At 34.5% G+C, this 27432-nt stretch overlaps 1 protein-coding gene across 1 annotated transcript in view; it reads right to left on the reverse strand.

The window, feature by feature from the left end:
- Positions 1 to 3870: 3870 nt before the first annotated feature.
- Positions 3871 to 27432, reverse strand: part of LGSN (lengsin, lens protein with glutamine synthetase domain) — a 31427-nt gene continuing 7865 nt past the window's right edge. Inside the window, exons 2-4 of the mRNA XM_044675356.1 lie at positions 16557 to 17472; positions 7596 to 7774; positions 3871 to 5070 (exon numbers count right to left, since the gene is read on the reverse strand). Of these exons, the coding sequence (XP_044531291.1) occupies positions 3871 to 5070; positions 7596 to 7774; positions 16557 to 17472 (2295 nt within the window). The remainder of the gene's footprint in view (positions 5071 to 7595; positions 7775 to 16556; positions 17473 to 27432) is intronic.

Genomic DNA, 27432 nt, shown 5'->3' on the forward strand with positions numbered 1-27432 from the left:
TGCTTGGCATATATTAAGTCCCTAATAAATGATTTTTCATCTATCCATCTGCCACAACTGGATGCACTCTCCCTTCTTTGCCTTCCTTCCTTATATTTTCTCTTTGCTCCCAGCTGGCCCAGAACAAAATCTTAGGGAAGACCCATCACAAGTTTACCCAGCCCATCTTGCCTTCTCACCTTGTCACCTCCCCTTACTGAAGATGCCCAAATGGGGTAACTAACTCTATGCTTTCCCATTAGATAGAGTATCACTGAGCATTACCACTGTCCCACCTCTGTCCTCTAATCCTTATACATTGTCGTCTGACCTAGTGACAAACCCAAGGATCCACCGGGCCTTGTCATCAGCCCTACTGATAAATCACTAGGATTTCTAGGCATTTCGATCTGCTCTAGTTGCATTTTCTTTGATATCATTTCCTTCAATTAGAGTGCAAGTTCCATGATAATAAGGGCTGAGTCATTTTTTTTTCATTTTTCTTATTCCCAATGCTTAGCTCAGTGTTTGGTACAGAGTCAGAATTTAATAAGTACTTTTTTTTCATTCAATCATTCATTGATTCATTCACTTCTTCAAAGATATTCACATTCCAGTTCATAGTTTCTAAGGTGCCTTCCATTTCCAAATTTCTATAATTCTATGAATTTAAAATAGATTCTGCTTCAAAGAACAAGTGATAAACAAAAAGTATCTTTTTTCTTTTGATTTGTTGTATTTTTGAATGTTTGAAAGTTTTTGATATTTTGATATAGCCATATAGATAAAAGAATGGGGGGTGTGGAGAGAGAGAGAGAAAGAGACAGAGAGAGAGAGAGAGAGAGAGAGAGAGAGAGAGAGAGAGAGAGAGAGAGAGAGAGAGAGAGAGAGAGAGATTTGGTAGAAATGAAATCTAACAACCCCTGCCTAAATTTCCTTTTTTTTTTATTCCTTCATTATATGGACTACTACAACTAGCTATTTGAATCAACAGTGCCTCATAATCAACAAATCACCAAATAATGATTTTTTTTTGTTTACAGCAAATCATAAATCTATTTGCTAAAGGAAATGTAAGTTTGTATCCCCAATGCCTAACATAGTATCCAGCATATGGTATTTATTAACTGCTTGATGAGTGATTGATTTGAGGAGCATGAACAGATTGATGAAATAAGGAAGTGTCCAAAGATTTTTAATGGTTCCATTTGGCTTGACAGTAGAAATTTTCTTTCTGATGCATTTTAGCTTTAGACTGTTTCTTCTCTGACTTTGTATTCCAGATTTTGGAATACTGCTTTGTGTACTGATGGTGCTCATTAAATAGTTATTCATTGAATGAATCAAATACTCTGAAGGTTTTTACTTAACTAAAATAGGTTTAATAATAAATATTAGCTTTTTCTTCCTTGAAAGAACAATATCTAAACTAGTCATCTGCATTTTTCAGATTGACCTTACTACTCCAAGCCTCAAACTCAGAAATACATTTACAGGGGACTTCCTTACTCTAGGGCAGGGGTCGGCAACCTTTTTGGCCATGAGAGCCATAAACGCCACATTTTTTAAAATGTAATTTCGTGAGAGCCGTACAGTGCTCACAGTGCACACTCCTGTAACAGTGCCTAAAAAAAAATTGACTTTATGGCTCCTGCAGAAAGAGCCATACGTTGCTGACCCCTGCTCTACGGGCTATCTTCTATACACTTACTTATATTACCCAGATGGATTGTTGTATTCTATGAGTCCTTACAAATTTCATCAATTGTTTTATCAGTAGTATAACTTTCTCAAAAAGAATAAGCAGTCCAGGCACTCATGAGACTTAAGAACAATTACAAAGCAATAAGAAAATAATTGAAAATGAATAAGCATACATACATACAGATGTTATAAATATCTTGCATAGTTCAAAGAACACTGGTAATCAAGTCATGTGATCTAGCCTTAAGGACCACTTTCATCATTGGTAGTCCTTAACATTTTGGAGCATCCGTCTTCTCATCTGAAAAACTGGGATATTAATATTTGCAGTAACTTCTTCCTGGGATTATTTCAGAGGTTAAATGAGAAAATGTTTCTAGTATACCATATAACCAAAAGCTTTTACTTTCATTATACCTAGGTGACAGTATGCCTTTATATCTCTGTCTTCCATGCCAACAATGTATGTGTGACCATCCTTTAGGCACAAGATTTTTAGTAAGGTCCTCTCATAATGTGCTTACATTAATGGTGGTCCAAAACATGAGGCTTTTTCAGGTTTATGTGGACCTTCCAAATCTCATTCCCTCTCTTCCTCTATTCCATGTAATAGATATGACAAATATATACATACATTTATATATTTATGCATTAATTTCTATTTTTCTATATGTTGTTTATTGAATGTTTTTGTCCTCTCATATATGTGTTTACTGTATTTAGACTTTTAAAAGATTAAGTTTTCCCTCTCAGTTAAGTGTTTAATAGAGTTCAATTCACAGGGAACAAAATCAATAAATGTTTTTGCTTTTCTGATAGCACAAGGAAAGTATGCAAACTTATCTTCTAGAATTTAATCCTCTTCCCTTTAACTTTATCTTGCATTTTCAGTAAGTTTGTTATTAAAAGGTTGGGTTTTTTGCCTTTTTCCTAACCAAACATACCATTCATTTCAGTCTGTATAAAATCAAATACTGCCATGTTTAAGAAGTTACTGATCAGAGAATTATAGACTCCTAGAGCTGGAAGGAACATCAGAGGTCATCTTGTCCATATCCCTTCTTATGTGTAATCCCTTTACAATACACCTACAGCAACCATGCAGGGCCAGGAATGAAAAGTATTTGGATTCTTTTTTTTTTTGCTATTGGTCACCCATTTCTGGCCTTTTATTTATGAAAGATCATAGGATGCTGTGATCATAGATTTAGAAGGAGGAGAGACCTCAAAATTCATTTGATCCAGCTCTAGCTCTCTCATTTTACTTAAAAGAAAATCCAGTGTAATTAAAATTTCCACAATAACTGAGGAACAATTTGGTTATGAATGATTTATTGGCCAGGCAGATAAAAGTAACAATCAATGGACTCCCCAGTTAAACCAAAGACCCCAAATACAGAGTAAAGCAAATTATTATACCCAAAAAACAATTAATCAAATATGTCCAATGGATCAATTAAGTATAAAAATAACAATTGACCGGGATACAATTCAAGGCACAAAATTAAGTAATCTAATTTCTAATTGAAGGAAAGTTTAAGGGCTTTCCAAGTTGGGAGATGTAGGTAAAGGAGTAGTTTTCAGCCCAACTGGGAGGGAGATGAGTAAATTTCAAGCTCTTCTATTCTTAAAATGAAAAGGTGCTGATTGATTATAACCACTTGTACATATGGAATAAAAGATGATTTATACAATCTAGTTTCTCATGAGTGAATAACAGAAAAACTAATAGAAAAAGGTACATGTGGCAGCACAAAATAGTGTCTGTGCTCTCAAGTTAAAATCTGATTGGTTCTGATTCTCACACTAAACTAACTGCATTTTATGCATGATCTTTACTTTCTCTTAATACAAAGGAGCTTTAGTAACTTACCTAGAGGCCCATAAGACCTCTTTTGGTCTCCATCCCTTACCCCTACAGCACATGTTAATGTTTTCTCCTTCTTGCAATGACTTTATATAATGGTTTTCACTTATTTGTCCATATGTTATACCCTCAAAACATCACCTTCCTCCCATTAGGACCTATATTCTTTGAATATATTGCTTTTGCCCCTGATTACTCCAGATCTAGCATAGATCTTATAAATATTAAGTACTTTAATAAATATTTGCTAAATTGAATTAACCTGAATCTTCAGGTAGTTAAGCACTCATAATGTATTTGGAAGAGGAGGGTAGAGCCTTCTAAATAAAATACTCTAGGAATTTATTTCTCTCTGACTCACTTTCTTCATTTTCCAATTCATACTGCTTCATGGCAATAAAATAATGTATAAAGGCATCTCCCAGAGCTTCCCGCAAACATTTATCTTCTCCAAGTGCCACTAAAGCATCTTCCAGTTTTAGAGGGATTTCTGAAGCTTTTTTTTGAACAAGGTTTTCACTGTCTTCTGGATCATCCAAGAGGCTATTCCCATTTTGAATTCCATCTAAACCAGCAGCAACAGTAGCAGCAAGTACAAGGTAAGGGTTTGCTGTGGCTGAACCCAGTTTATTTTCTATTTGAGCACCTTTCTCACCATGACACTTGATATTATAAGAACAGCTGTTATCATTATATCCCCATGTTGGGGCCACGCATTCCTTTGGTTCTTTGCAATCCATAGAATAACGCTTTCTGCAGCTGACAGCAGGTGCCATTAGGCAGCTGAGAGCAGCAGAATGCTTTAAGAGCCCTGATAACCATTTCTTCCCAATGTCTGTGAGCTGTTGTGCCCTGGAGCCAGTAGAAAACATGTTTTTCCTCCCACTGGTATCCCACAGACTATGGGCCAGAATTCCTGAATTGTAAAATCCTGTCTCAGTAAAAAAGCTGGCTAGATAATTGTGCTTTTTTGCTACTTCTTTGCTACCTGTCCTGAAGGTAAAGGCATTATCTGCTGCAGCGATGCCAAATTCTGGCCAAAAAGTTACTTCCATCTGCCCAGGCCCAATGGAAGAAGAAAAGCTCTCAATATTGACGCCCATGTGATACATTCCCTCAACAAGCTCCTGAATGAAGAGCTGGTCATGACTGCTTAGTAACATTCCCATGGGAAAGGATATTGTCTTTGAATCTATGACTTCAGCAACACCATAAATGCAGAATTCATAGGTGAATGCAGAAAACAGAGAAAAACCATTGTCCCGCAGGTGGTTCAGCTGTCGTTTGGCAATGTGCCTGGGAGAAGTCAATAGAGGGTTGCCCATTATGGTAAAGGGATCACATATCACTCTTGCTGTTCTCTCGGCCCATGGGAGAAGTCTAAAGGTTGATAACTCTGGGATCAGGATGATGTCACTATTAAAACTGGCTACGCTTAGATGATCCACTTCACTGTCTTTAGGATTCAGAGTCAGTTCAAGATAACTTCTGGGCATGGAAATACCATGGATTGCTTTTTCCTATGTAAGAGGAAATGTGATGGAGCAGTCTGATTAGAGACTTGGAAGCTGAACAATTAAGAGTTATGAAAGAAATTTGATAATGAAATATAAAAGCTAACAGAGTAGTTTGATATATCCTTCAAAAAGCAATTTGAATTTTTAAAATCTATTACCATGGTTAACACACATAAATATACAGATATACACACACAATACAATGTTAAAATGGGTCTTTCTGGGACTATATTATAATACTCCAGCCATAGTCCTTACCCTGGTTCATCAGAATGTTGTGAAAACAGTTCTAGAATCAAGAAAACCAAGTTCTAATTCTGATCTACCACTTACTACCTGTAACCTCATACAAGTTATTTCATCTGAATATCAGTTTGCTCATCTCTAGAGTGATAAAATTAGGTTAATGGCCTTGAGTTCCCTTCCAGCTCTGTAATTATGATCCTATGATTTATCTTTTCAAAATTATTGAGACTTTTTTTATATTGACTTCACATAAATAAGATTTTTAATTCAATAACATTTCTAGTTAAGAAATTTTTTCCTTGTCTTTCTTAAGGGATGAAGCATGTCTCAAAGCATGAATTTTTCACAAGTGGCTTCTAGTGGTAGATATGACTTTGTTTATTGTATCTCAAGATTAAAACAGATTGAAAGATTATTGATATATCCACTGGATTTAAATTACCCTTAATGTTTCACTAAATTTGGATAAGGTTGATTAGTCCTAAATCTATCTGCAAATAATCTGATATCATCTATCAGTTGTTATATATGAAATACTTTTATTGACTTAGTCTACCTTTGATTCAGGACATTTTAACAATATAGGATAATTTTTAAATAGGATAAGATTTGGATCTGTGATTTCATAGGTATAAAACCTTTATGTCCATCTCCTTATTAGTAGTCTCATTGCCATCAGTTTATGTCAGGCTACATCCTTACTTTATATAACTCCTTTAAAAAAAAATCAAAGAAGTTCTTTATTAAAAGGATTTTCTTAGGTATAGGTATTCACTTTATCAAAGCAGATGCAAAGCACTGCCTCTTCAAATGTTAGCATTTTTCAAGAAAAGCTATGGTTCCCTGAAAAAAATCATCCTATGGCTAGTTTTCTGGCATTATGCCTCCCCAAATTCAGTGAAGCTGGTTCTCAGACAACAGATTATGCAAAGGTCACACCACCCAAGCTCAAAGACTTTCTAATTTAGTAAGACCTGCCAGAGCTTATCTTCCACTTCAGCAACAAATAGGGGTTTGATGCAGCCAGTTTGGACAAGCTCCCAGTAGATGATTGTTAAATTTTCATCTCACAAGTCAGCAAATACAACAAAAGAGGTGTTGATTTATTTTGTTGTTAACTGTTTAGATTTAAGAAAGTCAAAGAGAAAATGCTAATAATGCATAAAAGCGTATAGGGTGGGCATTTTTTTCAGAGAGGTAGTTTTTAAACATTTTCCAGCCCACACTTGGAAACACACAGCAATAAGTTATTGGTATAAAGATCGTGGGATCAAAGGAGCATGATTTAGAGCTAGAAAGTATCTTAGAAATTATCTAAATCAAATCTTTTATCTTACAAATGAGAAATATAAAAACCAAAGAGGGTAATTGACTTACTTCAAGGATCACACAGTTTTAATTTAGGTCCTCTGACAACAGAGATGTGTCTTCTATACTGTGCTAGACTTTGTTGAAGGCCTTTTATCAATAATTAAAAATAAATATATTATAATATTTTCCATTATCCCTATATTAGATCTTTTATATGTCACATTATTAGAGTGATATCCTATGGGACAAGAAAAAAAGACCAATTTGAACTTCAGAAATACTTGACTCCTAATTTAATTCAAATATTATTGTATGATTAGAGTTGGAGGGTGGGTAAGAAAATATGTGAGTCACTTCATGGTTTGTTTAACATTATTACTACTTCAGCAAAATAAAACAGATATGGCAGAAATCATATTTCAACTTAATCTCAACATCATGTCTTGATGGGGGAAGGGGGAGTATAAATATTTGTTTCCTAGTACTTAATGGCTCCACATATTTTTAAACTCATCTAGAAACAGGAATATATTTTTAATCATAATTAGTAGCTGTAAAGGCATACTTTTATTCTTAAAAAACTATTTCATCATTCTTATTTCTTTTGATATTTGCTCTTGGGTCTCCCCTTGTAATTTACTCATATCAGTTAAAATATAATCATGATTGTGGTGAGCTAGGAAATATAATTCTGTAAAGAGAAATTATTCAAGGCAAAAGAACTAAAATTCCCCTCCTATTTTCCTTTGTACTTCTGCCAGGCCGAAGAAGAGGCATTTTAAATTAAGGGGATATATTTAGATCCTGGCAAAACATTTATGAGCTTGGGGGAAGGTTGAGGAAAGAAATTGAGTGAATGCTTGAATTCAAGCTTGAGCTGCTTTAGAAATTCCAGGAAATGGATATAATTGTGGTTTACCTACTAATGGTCATGGAATTATGTGAAATCATAATTTTTATATAAAACTTACTGTAAAAAAACGGACTGGAATGCTCTTGGACCTGGACACTCCATGTAGGTCTGTTGCTTCAAATCGGACAAAATGTATATTGTCTCTAGCCATCTCTTGTTTAATGTGCTCCACTCTGGTGAACAAGGGGAGTGGGATGTGAAATCTAGGATTGTTGATATCATGATCTTTGGCACCACCTATTTTTAAAAAAATGGAGTTCATGTTATTGAGTGATAAAAGATTTTGTCCATGAATACTTTATTGTGAATAAGGAACCTGAGCAACATAAATGTAGTCATTATGACCATTTTAATCTAAGACATCCAGAAGATAGCTATTGAGTGTGGATTCATTATTTCATTTCCCAGTAATCAGAGGCCTTTCTTCTTGCCCCCACAGCCCCATTCATCTTCCCAACTGTGAGGTCTCAGAGCAGCCTAAGAGGCTTTTTATCACTTTTGCCTAGTTGGGAGTTAACACTATTTGCATAAGTACATACCATTACCATATGTAGGTGCTTACACAAATGTCCTTGTTTATGTAAATGAGAATAAATTTGCATAAAAACACAACCTTGACACTTTGCATGTCTCTACTATGATGAATATCTTTTAAAAGATGTTGAGCTTCTTACTAAAAGTTCTTTTGTGCTTCAGAGTGGAGTTGGATTTGCTTCTTTTTCTTTGGTGAGATCACACTGTACAAAGCCTCCTTCCACCTTCTACATATGTGATATCAAAAGTACTTTAAATAAGAAAATGATTTCAAGGAGAAGACTATTTATTAAATAACACTGACTACCACTAAAAGCCTCAAAAGAAGGAAATGAATGTCAACTCTACTGAAGTTAAGGCTGAATCCTAAAGACAGAAATACTGCTCTAGGCAAAAGCTTCTTATCATATTTGTGTAAAGATCTGACTCACTTTCCTCAACCCCAGTCCAGCTTGTGCTCTAGTTAAACTTATGGAAACAATGTCACAGTCTTGTTTTCAAAGAGTCCTTGCACTTGGGTCCCTGTCTAGTTCTCTCAAAGCTACGACTCAATCTGAACACCTTCCTTTCTCAAAAGTCAAAAACAATGAATCTAGACATATTAATGAAGGAAAAGGAAAGTATTTGGAAATGTGGGGACCAAAGACATGATGACCCAAAGAAGAAAAAGGGACCTAGAAACCTATCTTTATTCATTTCTTACCCATGGAATTTATTCTGGAAAGGGAACCAATTTAATTCATATCCTCCAAGTCTTTAAGATTTAAGGACACTGCTTTGGGGTATCTGTTTAAAAAAAAAAAAGAGTGCACACAAGAGTAGTAGAAGGAGAAAAGATCAAAGAGTAAGGAGGAAAGTTAGAAAAAAACTGCTAAGATTATAAGAAAAAGAGTGAAAACAAAAATCCCAAAAGAAAAAGGCTACATATAAACTTAGAATTCAAGTAAATAAACAGAAAGATTTAAAAAAAACATAAGTAAAAAATCAAAACTGATGTCATAACACATTGAAAAAGTGTAAGACTATAATGGGAAATGAAACAAACACTCCCTCCCCCCCACAAAAAAAGAAGAGGGACTCTTGAGGTCAAGGAACAATTGCAAGAAATTCCAGACTATTTAAAATAGATATACTTTTAAAAGATAATAAGATGGGGGTGGGAGGGAGGGAAAGGGCATAATGGATAGAGTACCAGGCCTAGAGTTGGGAAGATCTGGTTCAAATCTGGCCTCAGACATTTCCTAGCTATATGACCATGGGCAAGTTATTTAACTCTACCTAGCCCTGGCCCTTATGTCTTAGAGTTGTTACTAAGATAGAAAATAATTATTTTTTTAAAGATATTTAAGAGGGATATTAGATTAGTAATCAGAAATCTCAAAACAAAATTAATGAGGGGCAGCTGGGTAGCTCAGTGGAGTGAGAGTCAGGCCTAGAGACAGGAGGTCCTAGGTTCAAACCCGGCCTCAGCCACTTCCCAGCTGTGTGACCCTGGGCAAGTCACTTGACCCCCATTGCCCACCCTTACCAATCTTCCACCTATGAGACAATACACCGAAGTACAAGGGTTTAAAAAAAATTAATGAATACAAGCAACTTATAACATATAATTATGAGAAGTACCAAAGTACAAAAAAAGCTCTTAAAAGAATTGCAGACTTAAACATTTAGAATATTGGAATAGAAGAAAAATTGGCACAAGATAAGTAAAAGACCACAATTTTTTAAATTCTCTGTTAATCAAAGCAATTGATCACAAAAGCAGGATGTAGAGAAATAAAAGATAAAAATATGATGAATTTTAAAACTTTAAATATCATGCTTTAGGAAATAATACAAGAACATATCCAGAACTTCATAATACAAACAGCAAAGTACTGATTAATAGAACCCACAGATTCCAAATCATGATTCCAAAGAAAGTTCAACAATTAAAACTCTGAAGTATATAGTGGTTATATTTCAAAATTAAGATTCCAAAATAATGAATTTTTCAAGCTTTTGGAGTATGAAGAAACTTCAATTCAAAAAGTTCAGTATAACTCAACAACCATGAGAAATTAGAATAAACAACTCAATAGAATATTACAAAAAGTCAAGGACCTAAAAATGCATCCACAAAATAATATATCCACAAAACCAAGCCTAGCCATCTTTGAAATAAAATTAGACCTTTGAAAAAAGAAAATCATTTGAAGAAATCACTTGAAAACAAAACAAAAAAAAAACAAAGAAATAACAATTAAAAAATGAAGATGAGTTTAATATTTGACTTACAAAGCCAAGAGAGACAGAAACAGAGATGGAAAAAATAAAAGGCAGACATATTACAATGTCAATATCCTTTGACTCAGAAATCCTGCTTCTAGGTCTACACCTCTAAGGAGGTCAAGAGGAAAATAATCATTGAAGTACTCTTCATAGTAGCAAGAAACTTGAAATAAAGTTGGCGCCCATCTAATTATCACACCTAATTAACATGATGAAATTTTATTATTACTAGGAAGAAAATAAGAATTCGTAGAAATAAGATAAGTTCAAGAACTGCTATTTACTTCCATTTATAATCCTGGTCAAGTTACTTATCCTCTCTATGCCTCAGTTTCCTCATCTATAAAATGAGGGACTTAAGCTAGATGACTTCTATGTTACCTTCCAGTTCTTAATGTATGATCTTATGACTTACAAAAATTAGTGAAGAATAAAATAAGTAGAACTAGGAAGATGATAAACAAAAAGTCTGCAATAAAACAAAACTGAATTCTGGAGTAGTTATAGTGAACAATCTTTGCCTTGGAGAAGAGATGAGGAAAGGCACTTCCCACTTTTAATTTTAAAAATTGGAGATTATGAATATTAAACATTATATAATATCAAAAGTAGTCATTGTGTTGGCTATTTTGGTTCATTTTTTTCTTCTGTGTCATGTGGAAAAACTCACTAGATAGGGGAGTAAAGGGCTAATTTCATATATAACTATGATATAAAAACAAAAGGTTTGAATACATATTTTTACATTTTTAAATAGGTTAAAAAACATGATTTCAAGAAGGAAATACTGTAAAAGACAAAATAGAGAATAATAAATGCATTTAAAATAATAAACGTTAGTGTATCAGTACCTTGAGAGGAATCAATAAATATGCTATAAATTATAATGTTTTAAAGCCAAAATGATTTCAAAATCAGAATCATACAATTTTATATTGGATTCTGAGTCATCTAGTTTATTTTTTTCCTTTAAACTTTTTTTAAGATTGCATGACAGAATTTTAATAATTGTTTTCTGACATTTTATAATCCACAAGCCATCTAATTTAAACACCACCTGAACAAAAACCCTTCTATCATCTAACCTTTTTTTTTTTCTTAAACCCTTACCTTCTGTCTTGAAGTCAATGCTGTGTATTGGCTCCAAGGCAGAAGAGTGGTAAGGGTAGGCTTTGGGGATCAAGTGACTTGCCCAGGGTCAAAGAGCTGGGAAGTGTCTGAGGGCAGACTTGAACCTAAGACCTCCCATCTCTAGGCCTGGCTCTCAATCCACTGAGCTACCCAGCTGCCCCCTCCTCTAACCTTTTTATTGAAAATCTCTAAGAAACTTCCCAAGGCAATCCATTCCATTCTTTGCCAGCCCTAAATAGTAGCAAATTTTTCCTTATATTAGGATTAAATTCTTCTCTTGGGAGATTGAATCTATTTCTCCTAATTCTACTTTGTAAGACCAAAAGCATAGTGAAATACTTAAAGATAATAATCATCTTACTCTTAAGTTTTCTCTATTTCAAGCCAAACATCCTCATTTTCTTCAGCTGATCCTCATGTGGAATAATCTGTAGATGATTCTGTCTTGGTTGACCTTCTCTAGATCTATAAAACTAATCTTGCAATGAGGAAAACAATGCCCAAATATCTTAAATATATTGCTTATGATCATATAGCTAATGCAATCAACAATTACTAGTCAGTAATTCTTTTAAAAATATGAATTTCTTCAATGCTTGAATATCTTTATTTTAAAACATTTGTGATCTTATTAATATTGGCAGTCTCTCCAAATAGTGTTAAGTATTACCCCATGTATCCCTTCTCATCCTGTGTGACTCCCATCTATGCTCTTTAATAAATCCACCCAACATTCTGAGTTCCTTCTTATAGATCTCCCAACATAACATGAATATTAATATAACAGAACTATCTATCTCATGCTTTGTTCTTGCTACATGAACTGCCTTTGTGCTTTTTGGGTCATATATCTCTTTAATGGCAAGCAATGGAATTGAACAAGTATTTATTAAGCATCTATTTTGTGTCAGGCACTATGCTAATCATTTTACAGATATTATCCCATTTGATTCTTACAGTAAACCTGAGAGACAAGTGTTACCATTGTTGCTACTTTTCAGTTGAGAAAACTGAGGCAGGCAGATGTTAAGTAACTTGCCCAGGATCACATATCTACTAAGTTTCTGAGAAAGTATTTGAGCTCAAGTTATTCTGATTCCTGGCCCAGCACTCTAGTTACTGTAGCTGATGGTATATTTTACACTGTTTCATACATATAATTCATCATTTATAATGTGCTATAATAAGCAAGCTATTTATGCTCATTATTTATTCAATACAGTAAATACCGATTAAACACTATATTTAAGGAACTGTGCAAGGATATAGTAATACATCAACAAAACAAAATGCTATTTGCCCTCAAGGAGCTACATTTTCTTGGGAAGATAAAATATGTACAAATAAATAAAAATAAAGTACACAAAAAAAGTTTATAAGAGGAAGAGAATCCCAGTATCTGGAGGAGGGGTTGTAAATCAAGAAAAGTCTTACTGGAGCAGTTAGATGGCACAGTAGGTAGAGTACCAGGGCTGGGGACAAGAGGACCTGGGTTTGAATTTGGCCTCAGACACTTAATTCTGACTAGACCTTGCCCTTCTGTCTTAGAGTTGCTACTAAGAGAGAAAGTAAGAGTTTAAAAAATAGAAAGAAAATACTTATTAGGAAGTGGCACTGCACAGTGCTTTGAAGGAAACTAGGGACAAAAGATAGAATACCATGTATTTAAAAAAGGCCAAGTTGGCCAGTCTAGCTAGACTATAGAGACCAAGGAAGGTAATAATGTATAACTACTAGAAAAGTAGGAAGGATCCAAATTTAGAAAGATCATAAGTACAAAACTTAGGAGTGTGCACTTAATTCTCAAGGTAATAGGGAATATAATTTGTTGAGTGGCCAGAGAAATATTTTTATTCAGATAGATCACTTTTTTAGTTCTGTAGATAATAAATTAGAGAGGAAGAATTGAAAACAAAACAAGTAGGAGTGCTTTGCAAGTTTCTGGCAAGAAGTGGTAAGGGCCTGAACTAGGGTGGAAGCTTTGGGAATTGAAATAAGTTAAATAATCGGTATTGAGGAGATAGAAATTATGAGATTACATTGTAGGGTATGTGCAAGTGATTAAACCAGCACGATTGGAAGAAAATAAAAAGGGAAATCGATGAGAAGTCTGTGTATAGGAGGTGGGATAGAAAATGAGCTCTTCTTTGAGTATGTTGAATTAGAAATGCTTATAGGACATCCAATTTTTAAAACTCAGTTCATGATTTAGGATTGGAGTTTAGGAGAACAGTTATGACTGGTTAAGTTTTAGAAGTCTATAGAACTTATATTGAGAGTTTATAAAGATATTTGATCTCACAGGAATAAGTGAAATCACCAAGTGCCAGAGTGTAGGGAGGAAAAAAAGGAAAAGAGCTAAAGACAGTGCCTTTCCATTCTTCACCAGCCCTAAATAGTAGCAAATTTTTCCTTACATCAGGATTAAATTCTTCTCATGGAAGATTGAATCTATTTCTCCTAATTCTACATTATAGGATCAAAAACATAGTGAAATACTTAAAGATAATGATCATCTTCCTCTTAAGTTTTCTCTATATCAAGGCAAACGCCCTCATTTTCTTCAGATGATCCTCATGTGGCATAATCTGTAGATGATTCTGTCTTTGGTACTTTCAAAGCTATTGCACTAAATATGGATGATGAACCTATGAAAAGAAAGATCATACAGGTAGGCAGAAGGAAAAGTAGGAGAGAGAGGGATCGTGAAAACTCTAAGGGGTGATAGTATCTAGGAGAGTCAAATGCTGCAGAGAAATTAAGAAGGTTAAGAACTGAGAAGAGGTCTATAGATTTAGCAACTAAGAGAACACTGAGAACTTTGGAGAGACTAGTTTCAGTTGTGTGATAAGGTTGGAAGTTACATTGATGAAGTTTAAAAGAAGAGAAAGTAGGAATATTATGGCCTCAAGGAGTTAGGCTTAGAAAGAAAGACTCATAGTTAGCAGAGAGGGTAAGATTTAGGGTTTTTAAGGATCAGGTAAACTTGAATATATTTGTTGGAATCTAGAAATGAGCGAATATATTAGAGATGGGGGATGATGGGAGGGAAGGTGAATGATTAGAAAAAGAGGATGATAGTAGGAAAAATCCATTGAAAAAAATGGAAGGAGATAGCATCAGATACTCCTGACATCTGTAAAATAGTTTCAGTTGTTAAATTTTTGTTTTCAGGTAACCAATTTCCAAAATGTCTTAAACAGTATTAAGTATATTTTACCATTTAAGTATATTAAGTAATATTAAGTAATTCAGTATATTAAGTAATAAGTATATTAAATATATTTTACCATTTTTCTAAGAGTATTATTTCGTTTTCTGAAAGTACTACTTAGTATCTTATACTAAAGTACAACTTCAATGCTTGACCATGATATGGAGCAAATTCTGGGTTCTCAAAGAAGAAAAGCATCACCAGGATGTCAGGATTTCAAGTATAAGCTGAGAATAAATTTTAATGTATACAATATAGTTAACACATTTAATATACAGTGTATACTATGGAGTATAGACCTTTAGACTATGTCTATCTAGTATCCTTTCAGCTACACCAATGGGTGATTTTTGGTATATATGCATATAGAAGTAGAAACAGAACACTTTATTACTTAGAGTCTAAAACAAATGTATTATAAGGAGTCATCACCATAATGCTGACTACTGACTGATAAATGCTTGTTGACTAATAAATGGGTCCTGAGTGGAAGTGGAATATAATGACATCAACTAATGAATTATGAAGATCATACTGGGGTTACAATGAAAGCCAGTGTAGTATAGAAGATAATAAATACAAAAATCATGAATATCTGAGTGCAAACCTTGCCTCTGACACTTCTATTAGCTATGATACCCAGGCAAATCACTTAACTCTCTGTCTCAATATGCTTATCTATAAAATGAAAGGGTTGTAGTCAGACGCTAAGGTCTCTTTCAGCTTGAAATCTATGATCTTATGATACTACAACAGGGGAGGAAGTACTCAAGTGAGTGAAATCACAGATCTTTGAAATTAAGTATCATCTAGACTACTAATTCTCTAAAAGATGAATAGTGTACGATAGTTATCTACACATACAAGATCATAACTTTGTTTGTTTTATGAGCTCCCACTGATAGAGTACATCTTGTCCTGTGTGCACTGACCTTGTCTAACTAACAAGTAAGAATCACCATTAGATATCTTGTCTGGAATATGTGTCCATTACTAAGTTAATGCTCTGATCTGAAGCTTTTTCATCAAATATTGAAACCTTTTCCAATCTATTTTCATTTTTATAGCATCAACTGATTGGGCTGCATCCTTGTTTAAATTCCTTTGTTTCAAATAAATCATACCTGTTAGTAACAATTAAGCCCTTTGGTCAACACATCCCAAATGGACATGATGAATAGCATGAAGGTAATTGCAAGCTTTGTGGTTCATTTGTTTTCTTTACAGTGCTGTTCATATTCAATGTTCTTGCATTCCAACCACCTCACAGGGCTAATAAATTAAATCAATGTGCCTTCATGGGAGTAGTTTTACTGCTGGAAATGTTTAAGGGGAAGAAAAGGAAATATAAAAAAAACATACACACACACACAAAGCTTTATAGCAATTGGAAGACCTCAGAGACATGTTGCCTTTATTCAGTTAAAATAAGAAAATATTTCAGTTATAGCAAAAAAGACATGGCTACTTGTAAATGGCTATTTAGGGGACAGGTGGTTGAACTTCATAAGCACCTGCTACCACAAAAAGAGAACAAGTACAGTTTTGAGAGTACAAGTAGGTAACAAACCTTATTATCAACCGTGATTATACTTAGAATCTCAGAATTTTAGAGCTGGATAGGACCTTAGATATCAATTAAGTCTATCACTTTACTTTGCAGGTCAGAAAACTGAGATCCTGATGAGTACTTAATATATAACAAAAGTCCTACAGCTAGTTAGCAGCAGAACCAAGTTCAGAACTTAGGCTTCCTGATTCTTAGTCAAGTACTCTTTACATCACACCATACCACCACCAAATTAAGGAGACATAATTTTAACAAGGACTATGAAAAGAATGGCCAAAATGAAAATTCTGTATTCTTACCAACATGACTGGTGTTGGGGTCAAATTCACGATCTGGGTTACCACCAGTTGTCCCAGGATTTGTTACTTTTATTCCACTCGGCGGCTCCTTTGGGCCATCTGTTTGCTGTTCCTCCAACCCCACAAAAATGGGTCTTAAGATTGGTTTGTTTGGCATCCCTGTTATATCTTTTTGTACATAGTCTAGTTTTGGGTCTTCTTTATGTTGAGGGCAAAATGCCTTGAATGTTTGCCATTGTTTTGACTTTGTTGTTGTTGTTTGCTTGCAAGGTTTGAGTAGGAATGCTTGGGAAGATGGTGTGTCCCTGGGCTTGCTTTCATTTCTGTTTACATTAAGGTCTAGTGAGCACTCTGGTAGAAAGGTTTCATGCTCTTGATGACTTGATCTGGACGTTCCAAGGTAGAAAGTAGATGTTTGTTTTTTACTTTTATCATGGTTTCCCAAATGCTTGCTTATCTCTGACTCCATTCTCTGTGAATCATGCTCCTTGTCACCTCTCACTCCTTCAGGTTTATTATCCTCTTTCATTGTTGCTTCAATTAGCCCACATTTATCCCCTTTGACACTAGTCTCTGTCTGCCTTAGTTGATTGTTTTCAGGTATTTCTTTGATAACCGTAGGTTTGCCATTTTTCAGACATACTACTTGGGAATAATTTTTATTTCTTTCTTCTTTTGGTTCCTGCTGTTCAGGAGGAATGAAAGATGCTTTTTGAAGAGATGGACCAACTTGGGTTGGTAACTGACCACATGCTATTGGAAGATCATAATAGTCTAAGATACCTTCTGAGCAAGATATATCCATTTCTCCTAATTCTGATGAAGAAATGAACTTTTCTCTAACTTTATTTCCTTTTCCTCTTATTTTGGATATCCAGCTGATATCAACTTCATCTCTTTCACCTCTTGCTGTGCCCTGTAATCAACAAAACAGAGCCAGCACATTGCATAGAAAATAGACATAAATGCAGAAACATAACTGAAATTGGAAAGTTAGAGTATAAAAAATAGACATTACTTACATTACTCCTTAAAGGTATTCAGTCCAATATCAAGCTATTTTATCTATTCATATGTCCCTTCCCCCCAACACATCCCCTTTCTTTATATTCCCAAAATTCAGCACAATGCCTGGTTTACATAAATATTTGATAAATGTTTGTTAAATAACTATTTTTTTCAAGAAGATTAAAGAAATGACATCAAGAAAAAAAGTTTATTTGTTATCTGTACTTTTGCTATAGTGTATTTTATTTAATTCATATTTAAACCTTCCACTACAGTTTTTCTCTTGATGTCTCCATGTATTGCAAAGGTGATCCTGTATTCTAATGAGAGTTGAAGATAGAAACTAAGCTCTGACTGGCCATAATGAAATGAAAAGGCTTTGATTATGAGCTAACTAACCAAAGTTATATCTTTCCTCTGACAATGGCTTGGAGGGTTCAATGGTTCATCACCAAATGAAATCTACTTTGATGAATTATTCAGTCACGGCAACTATTTAGCTACTAAATTATAGTCAGGTTGCAATATTGTCCAGTAAAACAAGTATCTACACTAAAACAATCACAGATCCTTGAAGCATTTAAAAATATGTATATCATATCCAAAACATTAGTATGACTACAGTAACCTTGAATGTTTGATGTTTATCGTGACAATTAGGCATCTTAAATCCCTTTTAATGCTGTGTATCTGATCCTTTGGTTTTCCAATGTTGATTATAATTTATAAATTATCTCCTTTTTAACTTATTTAGACTGAAACAGTTTAAGAACCACCATAAACTGATATTCTGATAGGAAATGGGAGAAAGGGAAGGAAATATAAAGGGAAAGGAGAAGGGGAAGAGAAAGAAGAAAGGAAAGGGAATAGAATAATTAAATAGAAATTCATGTACATCAGAGTCTGAAACCCCCAACTACTCTTCTTTTATTCATGGCATTAGAACAAATTTCTTTATCTGTAATTAGAAAGGGTCACATATTGATGTTTTTAAATATATAATGCTTTCTACATTTTAATATATTTTATAAGTTTTATTAAATATTTCCTAATTACATTTTAATCTGGTTTGGTAAACACATGGCTGCCCAAAGGACCAGGATTTAATGCCTCTGCCACAGATGACAGACCTGGATTCTCTCTGCATAGTTCTAAAGGTGAAAAGAGAGCCATTTCTTTCTGTAAAGGACTTTGAGTGATGAAGAATACTTGAAAAGTCTAGGCCTCTTTTGAAAGGGGAAGTAGATTACTTTGAAGAACAAAATGAAAGGTTGGGAAAATGTGGCAAAAAACTACTTTAAAACTCCATTTATAGACATATTTATATTATGATTCCAATCACTAAATTCCAACTTTAAAATAGAAAAATGTAAAGGTAAAAGGTATCTATTCATACTTTTATCAAGATTTCATAATTTTAAGAATTTCTATTATTTGAATATTGAATCCTGTTTTTGAGGACTTATGTTTAGAGGAATATCATACTTCAATAAAAGATTTTTGACAGTAGGGAAAAGGTTATTTTTCTGTGGGTTTTTTTTTATTTAAATTCATTCATTTATCTAATATTCATTCAACAAATTAATTCTACATAATTCATCTGAGATTGTATAAAATGAGCTAAAGTGGATATTTGCTTCAAGAGAAACAACACTTCCAAACCTATTCCTGTACTCTCACCATTCTCCAATAAATCCTTAGAATTGGATTTTATTAGTGCAGCACTAGAGAGATTTTTTTTTGCCACAAATTTTGCCACAAATCCTATTACAGAGGTTGAATTTATAAGGAGGGATTTATTTCAGTACTGCTGAACTTATGTTATTTTATTTTCTGTCTTATGATGATTAGCCATAGGATAGGTCCTTTTTACAACAATCTCTGCTAGCTGAAACAGCAGCATATTTGTCTGTTATGTAGGACTTTGGTCTCTTTTGTGCATTGTATTGTGTTTATTTACACCTACTAACATCATGAAGGAATCAGATACAATTCCAAGGAAGGTGTAGCTACCAAGGAAAAACACACATACAGTGCTTTGAAAGATTGAAGCTTATTTAAATCAAGTCCTATTTGTTAGTCTGGTTATAACACTCTTGGAGTATAGGCTTTTCAACATTGTTTTAAAATGTTTTGCTCTGCCGCATGAGATAACTTGGCAGTGTAGTAGATAAAACTTTGAAGCTGAAGTCAAGAAGATTGAAGGTTAAATCTTGCCTTGGACAATTACTAGCTTTGTGACTCTAAGGCAAGTCACTTAGGCTCAGTTTCCTTATCTGTAAAATGGGCATATTGGACTCAATGGCCCCTAAGGTCATTATCTAGCACAATGCTTTACCCATAATAGATGCTTAATAAATACTTATTGACTTTGAGATCTCTTTCAACTCTAAACTTCTGATCTAGAATTTCTGCAGTCAGAAGAAAAAGAAATGTATACAACACACAATGTCAGAGCCAACAAAAGGGTCCAAATGCATGTCTAGGCCTAGGTTGCTAATTCTTAGAACAATTCTCTTTATACTTGAAAAATACTATGTTCTTTGATTTGCTCCATAACATTTACATTATATCATATGTATTTTTTAAACCTGTACTTCTGTCTTAGAATATTGATTAAGGTAAGGGCTAGGCAATTGCAATTAAGTGATTTGCCTACAGTAACACAACTAGGAAGTGTTTGAGCCAGATTTGAACCCTTATCCTCCCAACTCCGGGCTAGTGCTTTTCCACTGTGCTATGTAGCTGCTCCCTCCTTATATATTAAAAGTCTTGAACTGATTTGGGGTAGCATCACATAATTTGATGTAACAAAATTTTATTTTAGTCACATGGTTCAAATATTCAACTCAACAACATTTAGACTTTCATCTTCAATTTCCTACCATGATCATCATACAGTCCTCTCACGCTAAGATCCATAACATTGAAATTCTCCTTTCTGAACAAAACCTCCAGGTTCATACCTGCCTACTTCTCTTAAACCTCTTTTGGTCCCTCATCATGACCTTAGGGCTTTTCATTCTGTCTTATTTACTCTATGTATTAGCCCTCTCCTGGCATGCATATTTATCACCAGATCTGGTGTGTGGTTTTATATAAGGAACATCTATAGAGCACCCACAAAGGTCTTCAAATCACATGTAGGTGTCAGAAAGACTAGGGCAAGCCATAATGCTTTGAGCTCCTTGGAAACCACATTTCCCACAAGCCTGCATTATAGGTTCTTACCATGAAGACACCTACCCTGCTCTAGTAGTTTCACAAGTGCATACTGCCAGTAAATAGGTAATTTCAAATAGCACAGATGGGTGAGGTGGGAGGCAAAAAATGGAAAGCAAAGGAAGTAAAATGGAGATGGAGCCAGGAGGCATTCCCTGGATTACATCTTATTCTTAACTCTACTAATAGTAATCGCTTGCTTCCTTCCTCCTAAGAGAAAGCCATGCTGTCTCTATCGTCTTTCAAGCAGCTAATGTTCAAAGATTGAGAAATGATGTTTCTACACAATTGAGACTTCAGCACTTCCAATGTAGCAACTCCCAGATTATAGTTTATGGACACCAATCTAAAATCCTACTTTGAGCAAATGAAGACAAGCAAACAAGAACATGGGAGCAGATACCAGGCAGAGAGGAATGGTCAAGAGTAGCAGAATAATATTATCTACTCTGCCAGTTATCCAAAGGATCTACTTGAAGATACTAACTCACATAATTTGTAAAAGATGGAGGTTGGATTTGAACACAGTCTTCCTAAATCCAATACCCAGCATTCTCTTCTCTGCACCACCTAGCTGCCTCAAATGTTGAGAACACCTGCTGCTTGATTTAAATCTTTCTTTTTTACCTTGATTTTGATTTTGCCTCACTATGATGTTGCATGTTTCATTCTGATTGGTTGGGGATTCAGAGGAACATGGAGATTCACAAGCAGTGGATATAACCATGAATATTTCCAGGAATTTATGTTTGGGTTGGTTTACTATAATTACTCACTTAAATAATGAATACCTTACTCCTACAACTCAATATTCTGTCTTGTAAAGATCTTTGGCAATCTAATTCTGTCATCCAGTATGTTAGCTGTATCTCTTTGCTTTGTGTTACCTAAAATAATACTTGTGGGGTATGCTACAGTGGGGAATATTTCAAATATGGAGCAGTGGGTAGCATAACGTGTGTGAATTTAACATAAATTATATCCCCTTATTCCACTTAAAAACCCATTTTTGGTCAGTATCATCCTCACCTTTTGACTGGGCATGGAGTGGTGACCTGGCCACCCAGAAAAGACTGGCTAAAGTCTCTGCTTGACTGGTGGCATGTCAAAAAGACAAGGTTCAGACCCAGACCAACGTTAAGTCTATCCAACCAGAGAATCCCAGGAGGAGTGGTGAAAAATATAAGAAAGGGGACACTCATTTTCTTTTTTGGAGGGATTCATGCCTCTCTCTCCCTCTCTTGCTGGGCACTTGTCATTTTCTCCTATTTGGGGGGGGGTGGTTTAACTCTTGTCAGGTAGGTCTGGAGAGTCTTGCTGGTGGTAGCCAATTTTGGTGGATGAACTGAAATTAATTAAATGTGGTCAGGTGATCATGTGATTTCCCCCCTCTAATCTTTACTACTTAATATTTATAAATTAACGTACAATTTCCAGAGAATTTTAATCATAACAAATGGATAGATCACCAGGCCTGGAATCAGGAAGACCTGAATTCAAGTCCAGCTTAATATACATACTAATTGCATGATACTGGATAAGTCATTTGCCTCAATTTCCTCAACTCTAAAATAAGGATAATAATGACACCTACTTCTCAGTGTTATTGTGAGCATCCAATGAGATAATAATTATATTTTGATAATATAATTATATAGTCTTTGTCATGTAGTAAGCATTATGAAAACATTGGATATTTATTATTTTTAAGAATGAGTATGTTTTCTAAGATCCTTTCCAGTTCTAATATTCTGGACTTAACTTTTCTCAGTAAATTTGGAGGTGAGATAATATATTTAGTCTAAAGAGGACAGAAGTGGTATAGAATATACAAGAAATAAGATGGGTTTTATATAGCTGATATGTAAGCTGTGAAAGGGAGTCAACTAGAAAAGGTTTGGTAGACAATAATGATACTACATATTTAACAATGGAGCAATTCCTGCAGCAAACTTAACCTGGCTAAGGGCAAGAGATTTCATCCTTCTATTCTTAGCTGTTCCTAGGACTCTACTGACCATTGACTTGACTATTAGGCAATATCAGACATCTTGCCTTGCTATCTACCACACATACACCTCTCCCTTTTGATCTTTATTTTAGGGACTAATAATCAAATCAATAATATCTTTGCAACTGTAAAGGAGATGAAAATCAACTGCCCTATGGCTCCACCATAATTTTTACTTATAGGTTGTCTAAGTCCAAACTCCCTTCTTTATCATCACTCCCTATGCACTAATATCTTTCCATATCAGCTACATCACTTCCCTTGTTCCTATCCCACTCTTCTCTACTATTCCACTGTGCCTTCTGAAAAATCTACATCTTAGACTTGTTTCTTCCTCCTCAAAATTACATATTTTGTATGTATTTATATGTTCACATGTTGTCTCCTCCACCCAAGTAGATAATGCCTTAAAAATAAAGCACTGCACCGAAGTGGGAGGGAAAATAGATATATAACTTTTCTTTTTGTTTTGTTTTTGTATCTCTAGCACAATGACTGGCATATAATAGGTAAATACTAAATAAATACTTGTTGAATTGCCTGCTGGTTGTTAAAGCGAAGTTAGATAAACAAGATGATATATGTTTGTAGTGAAAACAATCATTAAAGCTTCATTACATTCTCCAGCAGCCAAGGAAGGGAAGTTGAAACAGCAGACAGTTGTATTCATCTCAGGTTGCAGATTGGCAAGAGGAGGACAATTTAAGATCAGTCAAGCAAAGAATTCTAGGCAACTCATAAAATATTTTTAAAATAGCCAATCACAGTGTTCTGGGCTGGCTAGGCAAGGAGATCAAGCATAAATGGGATGATAACCTGAGAGATAGGGAGGAATCAAAGAAGAGAAATATAAATAGAGGCGTGATAGAGGTGGAAAGGTGGAAGCACATGAGGTTGTCAAAAAGGGAACTATCAGTTTGAGATCTGAAAAGCAAGTTGAATAAAATATCTGAATTTAATTAATGTGAATGCCATAGAATATATTAAAATTCAGTGGTAACATGTTGGTTCTCATTTCTTGTGGCAATCATTTCTACCCTGGAGACATATTTAGCTCTTTAGAATGATTCTACACCAGTTCCATTAGATGATTCCTTTGTCTCATACTAGAAGAGTTCTCAAAGAAAGACTTACTTATATTTCAATAAATTTTCATAATTTATGATTTCTTTCTCATTACAGGATTTCTTTTGAAATCTATTTATACTATTTGCCATGCACGTGCCTTCTTTTTATCATTATCTCATTTGCTGTAATACAAATGGCTTTCATTAAAGGAATTCTCCCAGGCATAAAATTTGAACTTACCTTTGGCCTTTTTAATTTTCTGTAGTATAGTGGGTAGTTGTTATTTAAACCCTAAATATCACTGACTATATTCATTTTGATGTTCATTTCCTCTAATAGCTGCATTTTTAAGAACTGGACCAAAAAAACCCCAACTATTTCTTTGACCTCTTGAATAAATATTATAAGAGGTCAAGGCTATGCCACAGCTGGGACTGTTATTTTCATTTCCCCAAGCTTTCTTGTTATTATTAATGATTTTTGGTACCTAAGCAAGAAAGTAAACCAAAAGCATATATCAATTCTAACCTCTGGTGGAAATTCTGGGAGAAAATGGGATCAATGTATACCAAATTTGGAAGAACCAATCAATAAGAAAAGAAATGTGGCTTTGAATTTCTTTAAAGGGTATTGTTCAAAGAAAAAGGAGGGGGGAAAAACAAGAAATATCAAACCATTCATTGAATAGTTTTCAAAAGAACAAGCCATAACAAAAATGTTATCTTTTAGAAATTCCCCCTTGGAAATCTCTGATTTAAAAATGAACTCCTTTAAAAAATTGATTACAAAACACACTTTCCTCTTCTCAGGAGAGAGGCAGGAAATCCCCATTCTGGAATACGGTATACACTGACAGATATAGTCTCTGTATCAGGTGATTTTCCTTAAATATTTTTCTGTGTAACAAGGAAGAGTACAATTTGTAGGAGAGAGAAAGGGAAAAAATGTTTGATGTAAAATTACTATGGAATAAAAACAAAAGACAATAATATGACTGCTAAATGAACTTTAATTTTTGAATGATTTGAAAAACAGAAATGAACCTATAATATTTGTTTCATATGTATTTTCTTATGTTATTGACACGAGAATTTTGATGCTACTTTTCTTATCCTCACAGGCCCATTAGCAGCAGACAAAGACATGGGTTCCATCTCTGGCAAGAGCAAAGGCAAAAGAAGGCCCAATGTAGCCTTTTACTCATTGTAATCTGGAATTGATTATGCTACCAGCATAACAGCTAATGTTCATTCATTGTCAGGCTCCTCATATCCTGGAGTTATGGTTGTCCAATAACAGCTCAAAAACATCTAACTGATAAAAAGTCCTTTAGAATATCAAAAGGTGTAATGTAGTGACTGGATATCTACCCTGTCATATGGGCAAGGCTATTTTTCTTTTCCTTAATAGGTATTTAAAGCATTATCTCAAAACCTAATTGACTCAAGAGACTTTATAAAGCCTTGGGTCACTGATGTAACTTTCTTGTTTCATAAGTACAAAGGAGCCATGATATGAAGAGCTCCTCTCAGAGTCTTTTGAGAAAGAGATGAATAGCATGAGCAACTCTGGCATAGGAAAACTATAGTCAACTAAATCAACACTGTATTCCCACTGAATATGTCTCTTCTCTAAGTAAATCTCTCTTTATTAACTTTTAAACTGACTACATGTCTCATGTTGTTCCAATCTTGAATCTAATATATTAAACCAGTCTCAGTAAGGCCTGGACTATTATAGATGTATATGGTTTTTGTTTGGTTTTGGCATCCTACGACTTCACTGGTATAAGAAACTTATAATCTCAGAAATGGAAAATTTGAAAGGATCTCAGCGGCTACCTTTTCCCCCTCCCCCTTACATGAAAGGAATTCCCACAGTAACATAGCTGACAAGTATTCATTCAACTTCCACTTGGAGACCTCCAAAGAGAAGGAATTCATCACCTCTCAAGACAGTCAATTCCAATTTAGAGTAGATCTAATTGTGAAAAAGACCCTGCTCCTGCCCATAATCTCCCTCCCTCCATCAACCTTAAACTTTCTTCTTTATGAGTGCTACCTATAATTTCTGATTCTCTTTTCTAGGTCAAATTAAGACTGCAACCTTCCAGTCTTAGAACATGAGAAAGAAAATGTGAGAAAATATACCTCTCTTACTCCTTTGCAGAGTTTCATACCATATGGGTATGGAACATAGCATTTACCATAAGATTGAGTTGATGTCAATCCCTATGAAAAACTACCTCAACTGATGCATTACTTTCTCTGCAACTTAAAATTTTAGAGAGCTCCCTGGGGCACTGAGACATTAAATGACTTGCCTAGGGTCACAAAGCCAGTATGTATCAGAAGCAGAACCTGATCCCATTCTTCTGAACTCCAAGGACTTCCTGATTTCCTCATGTTCTACCTTCTACAGCATGCTGTCTTTCATAAATTATTAATACAGAACAAATGGGATTAACTTCTATCTCATCCTTATGGTTAGTTATGTATATTGTTTCAAATGCTGAAACATTCTGAGACATTGTGCCATCGATAAATCAATATGAGAAATATCAATATGATATTCCTAGTAATCACTACCATTTAAATGAAATCTGATATGATGCCAAGTGATGGGAACTGTCATGATAGTTTTTGAGCTTTCTACTGACAGATTTGAATTAGAATTGAATTTTGAATTTGAGAATGCTTTCTCAAAGTAGCATGTCCTTACCATTTTCACCATAATCAACAGCAAGTCCTTACCATGTGCCAGTTACTTGTACTAAGATCTGGAAAAGCAAAGAAAGACAAAAACATAGTTCCTGTTTTCAAGAAGTTTAAAGTTTGCAAAAAACCTTCAGGTGTCAAATTGACCTTTATACTCTATGAATCAATGACACTGGTCCCCTTGCTATTCTGTAAAGTTCTTAGTAGAGTGTCTGGAATATCATAGACACTTAAGCATTTCCTTCTTTCCTTCCTTTGTTATTTCCTTCTTTTCTTCCTTCCTTCTTCTAGCCTTCATTGACAATCTTATTACATATTATTTTCCTCTACAAATTTTATGTTCTATCAGAATGATACTACTTTTCATCCTTTATTCTGCTCTAATCCTCTCCAGTGCCCACGTCTTTGCTCATTCTAATCCCCACATTTGGAATGAACTCTGACAACTTCCATCTTTTCAAGACTTTTACTTCCTTTGTTAAACAACTTGGATGTTGCCTACTCAGCAAACCCTTCCCTCACCACTAACCCTGCCAATGACAGTGATTTTTTTTCTGCTTCCTCATATTTCTCATGACATTGCTTAGAACTATCTTTTTGTACTTACCAGACTCTCCTTGTATCATAACTATATGGTACCTATCTTCCACACTTTTTTATACCAACAATAGACTATAAAACCATATGTTTTTACCAATAACATGAATGGACTAACGATCATCTGAGGTCTGTGTCTAATTGTTTGACTGAGGAAAGCAAAATTAAGAGAAGTTCATGACTTTCTTAAATCATATAAGCAATAACAGAACTGGCCTTTCAAAATCAGGTGATGTAACTCCAAATGCTCTTT

The sequence above is a fragment of the Gracilinanus agilis genome, chromosome 4 (genome assembly GCF_016433145.1).
Source record: "Gracilinanus agilis isolate LMUSP501 chromosome 4, AgileGrace, whole genome shotgun sequence".
Taxonomy (NCBI): domain Eukaryota; kingdom Metazoa; phylum Chordata; class Mammalia; order Didelphimorphia; family Didelphidae; genus Gracilinanus; species Gracilinanus agilis.